Below are 3,938 nucleotides of genomic sequence, written 5' to 3' on the forward strand. Positions count from 1 at the left end.
ACCAAGCCTTGGATTGGTCTGGCAGAAGCTCTGGGAATACTGATGCGAGCCTGGGCCGGGTCCCCCAAAGGGACCATCCAGGTGGTAACACAGGGTGAGTTGGGGACTCTGCAGAGGGAGGGAAAAGAGGGGCATAGGCTCTGCACCCCACTGTGTGTGTCTGCTGCAGGTCACAGACAGTGGGGGACTCCGAGGGGACCTTGGTCATGTGACTCCATTGGTCACATTCTCTCTTGAGTATGGCTCATTTACTGCCGAGTGGGGACAGAACGTGGAGGGGGACAAAAAGTTATTGGGAAATATACTTAACTTTCACAAATAACTTTTGTGCAGTTTTTTTTTTTAATATTTATTTATTTATTTATTTATTTATTTAATTGTATTGGGGAACAGTGTGCTTTCCCAGAACCCATCAGCTCCAAGTCAAGTAGTTGTTTCAATCTAGTTGTGGAGGGTGCAGCCCCGTGGTCCATGTGGGGATCGAACCGGCAAACTTGGTGTTAAGAGCACGGCGCTCCAACTAACTGAGCTAACCGGCCGCCCCTTGTGAAGTATTTTTAAGATGTACATGTTTTGGGTGCGAGAGGGACCTCCACAAGAGATGAGTTTTACGAAGAGGTGGTAGGATTGGTGGAGGAAGTCCCCGGTTAAGCGACAGGGCCTTTGATTCTGGTTTTGACCCTGTTGCTTACCTGCTGTGTGGCTTTCCCTTCTCTGAGCCATGGGTTCTTCATGTGTAAAGTGAGAGTCCGGGTGGGTGTTCCAGCCGAGGCAATGGGGACATTTTGTGCTCTGTGACCTACTCGGGTGGGCCCAATGGCCTTAGGGACGTTGACTCAGCCGGGGAGTGGCAATTCCGAGAACAGTGCCCTCTGCCTGTCTTGTGCTTCAGTGACTGCAGGCTCTGGCCCTTTGCAGTGGTCCAGCCCTTTGCAGATGTGCAGGAGAGGCCAGGGCCAACAGCAGTCCCCTAAGCCCGGCAGAGGCTTGTCTTCCCATCGACTGTTGGGCATCTCCTCACTTGGAGCGACATGGGGGGCAGGGCGGGTAGACCCTGAGCTTTGCTAGTACAGGTCAAGGGCCGAGGCAGGCCCCTGGGTCTCAGCTGCTTCCATTTCCTGAGGCCAGCAAGGGCATGAGTGCCAGGTAGGGGTGGGAGTAATACATTTGTCAAGTGTCCCCTTTGAGAATGACAGGCAGGCAGGGTGGCCAGGGCAGGGCAGGTGTGCGGGGGCAGTGGACTTGGGCTGAGTCTTGGAGAGGAGTTTCTTAGACTGGCTTAGAGTGTCCCAGTGTCCTGCCCTTCTCACCCATTATCTCTTTCTCCAGCTGGCTCTCTGCCCCCTAGAGTAAAGCAGATCTTCCTGGGCTTAGGAGCCTGTGACCCACAGCTACGTGCCAGTGGTCTCCTGCCCCTCCGTGGGGCTCAATAAACGTGCCCTTCTGGTGGCCTCTTTTCATCCCTAGGAACATCCCTGAAGAATGCCGGGAACTGCCTGAGCCCTGCAGTCAGCGTCGGCCTCCTGAAAGACGCTTCCAATCAGGCAGATGTGAACTTGGTGAACGCCAAGCTGCTGATGAAAGAGGCTGGCCTCGATGTGCGTGCCCACCTGCCCTGCCCTTTGCCCCCCTCCCCTCCCCATCAGCACTGCCCTTCTCCCCCCGCATTTTCAGAGCATGCTTACAGCCCTGTTCAGTGAGTGGGGAGCCCTGGGGGCACGTTCTGCTGCTGACAGTCTGCCTGTGAGAGGCAGCCATTGTGCCTTCATCTGCAAAGTGGGGACACTGCCTGCCCCTGAGCGTTGCTATGAGTAAACTAATAACATGTGAAAGTGCTTTGCATATTAAGTGTTCTGTGAATGGGGAGGCGATGGCAGCACCCCCATTTCACAGGCAAGGAAGCCAGGCTGCTTCTGACCAAAGCTGGGAGTCAGCCTCCGACTCCATCCACTGCTCCTCTTACCACGGCACCCGGTTTTTTGCTTCGCTTATAAACTCTGGGAGCTAGCAACACATCCTCTTAGCCTCTGCAGTCCCTGTGGCTTTTCTTTGGCGTCTTTCCCTCTGGTTCTCTTTGTAGAGCAATGTGTTTCTCAGCTAGTGGGAGCTGGCAGAAGCGATAGGCAGCAGGGCTCCCACGTCAGGCCCCCACCCCCCACACACTCTGCTATGGCCTGATCAGGCCACTGCTTCTGCGCAGGAAGCAGTGAGCAGGAGGGGCCAGGCCGGATGTACCCCCAATGCAGGCCTGCTGACCCAGGCCCTTCTCACAGCTCTGCCTCCCTCCCCCGTCCCTGGTTCCCAGCCCTCTCCTCCAAGCCTTTACCTGTATCTGGCACATCTCTCCTTCCCTTGCGGGAGGCCACTGACCATCCCGAAAAGCTCATGTTCAGAGACGTGAGGCTTAGCCCATTGGCCCGCTTCGCTGGCCCTGAACTGCTGACCGTCCTGCCAGGCTGAAGTCCTACAAACCCATCATTGGGCCAAGGGAGAGGGTGGGTGGTGGGTGTGATGCGGCCAGGAGGTGTAACTGTGCCCCCTGCCTTCTCTCTGCAGGTAACCATCTCCCACAACCCTGCCGTGCCAGGGGAGCAGGCCTGCGGGGAAGGCCTCCTGACCGTGGCCTTGGCAGGGGCCCCCTACCAGGCCGTAGGCTTGGTCCAGGGCACCACACCGGTGCTGCTGGCACTCAATGGAGCTGTCTTCAGACCGGAAGTGCCTCTTCGCAAGGGGCTGCCCCTGCTCCTGTTCCGGGCTCAGCCCTCGAACCCTGCGATGCTGCCGACCATGATTGGTGAGGAGGGGCCTGTATGGCTGGCCGGTGCCCTTGAGGCAAGGGCGGCTGGGCGTGTGCGTGTGTCTGTGTGTATCCTGGGATGGGGTTCCACAGACCTTTGCCTCCTTCAGCTCCTCTCCAGCCTCAGGGCATCTGGAACTCACCAGACAGAGGGTCTGTGATGCCAGCTTCCAGACCACTGGGGAGTAGACACAGAGTTTAGAGGGAGCTGCCTTATCTGAGGCCACAGAGCAGTGTGTTGGGGGTTGGACCCCGGAGCCCCTGTTACCTGGGCTGCTTTTCATGTTAAGCACACGCCGTGGACCTGCGTTTGGAGCCAGCTCCCAGGAAGGAGCTCAGAGCCGTCGTGTATAGGTTTCCTCGTCTTGGTTTCCTTCTCCTGACCCCAACAAAGCCTGTCACACACCCCTGCAGCATCATGGGCACCCTGCCCTGCCCCAGTCCCCTGGCGCCCCGGGAGTTTTGGAGCACTTCCGAGTTTGGCAGAGTATCCACAGACCTCAAAGGGCCTCATTTCACCCTCTCTGCCAGCTGCCCGGAGGAACTCTCCTCTTTTTTCTCGCTGTTGGTCTGGACGAAGCTGGCAGCCAGCAAGTCAGGGAGTGCTCTAGCTTGGTGGTTCATCTTCCTTCCCCCGCCTCGCCTGATGGTCAGAGTGTTTTCTCTAAAGCTGGACAGATGCCCTGTTCCCTCTCAGCTCTGTGGCTCTGAGACCATTCCTCCCCCACCCCGCAGCTTTGATCACAGGAGTCTGAGATGCCCAACTCTCACCACTCCTTCCTCTACTCTCCATGCCAACCGGGGGTTTCTTCTTCTTCCTAGGGCTCCTGGCAGAGGCAGGCGTGCAGCTGCTGTCCTACCAGACCTCGGCGGTGTCGGACGGGGAGGCCTGGCACGTCATGAGCGTCTCCTCCCTGCTGCCCAGCCTGGAGGCCTGGAAGCAGCACGTGACCGAGGCTTTTCAGTTCCATTTCTAACCTCAGGGCCCACCAGGCCCAGCCTCTGGGGCTTTTGTGAAGAAACCTGCCCACTGTGATCAACAGAGAGATCGTATTCCTGGGGTTGACACTGCTTATGCTGCAGACCTTGTCTGACCCCTGCAGTAAAGCAATAAACCACCTAATAAAGAGCCCGCCCCAAA

General features: G+C 57.4%; 1 protein-coding gene across 1 annotated transcript in view; it reads left to right on the top strand.

Moving 5' to 3' along the window:
- PHGDH (phosphoglycerate dehydrogenase) overlaps window positions 1–3,938 on the top strand; it is a 36,030-nt gene extending 32,092 nt beyond the window's left edge. Inside the window, exons 10-13 of the mRNA XM_019655804.1 lie at window positions 82–94; window positions 1,468–1,598; window positions 2,557–2,794; window positions 3,620–3,938. Of these exons, the coding sequence (XP_019511349.1) occupies window positions 82–94; window positions 1,468–1,598; window positions 2,557–2,794; window positions 3,620–3,774 (537 nt within the window). The 3' untranslated portion in view covers window positions 3,775–3,938. The remainder of the gene's footprint in view (window positions 1–81; window positions 95–1,467; window positions 1,599–2,556; window positions 2,795–3,619) is intronic.

The sequence above is a fragment of the Hipposideros armiger genome, unplaced genomic scaffold (genome assembly GCF_001890085.2).
Source record: "Hipposideros armiger isolate ML-2016 unplaced genomic scaffold, ASM189008v1 scaffold_247, whole genome shotgun sequence".
Classification (NCBI taxonomy): domain Eukaryota; kingdom Metazoa; phylum Chordata; class Mammalia; order Chiroptera; family Hipposideridae; genus Hipposideros; species Hipposideros armiger.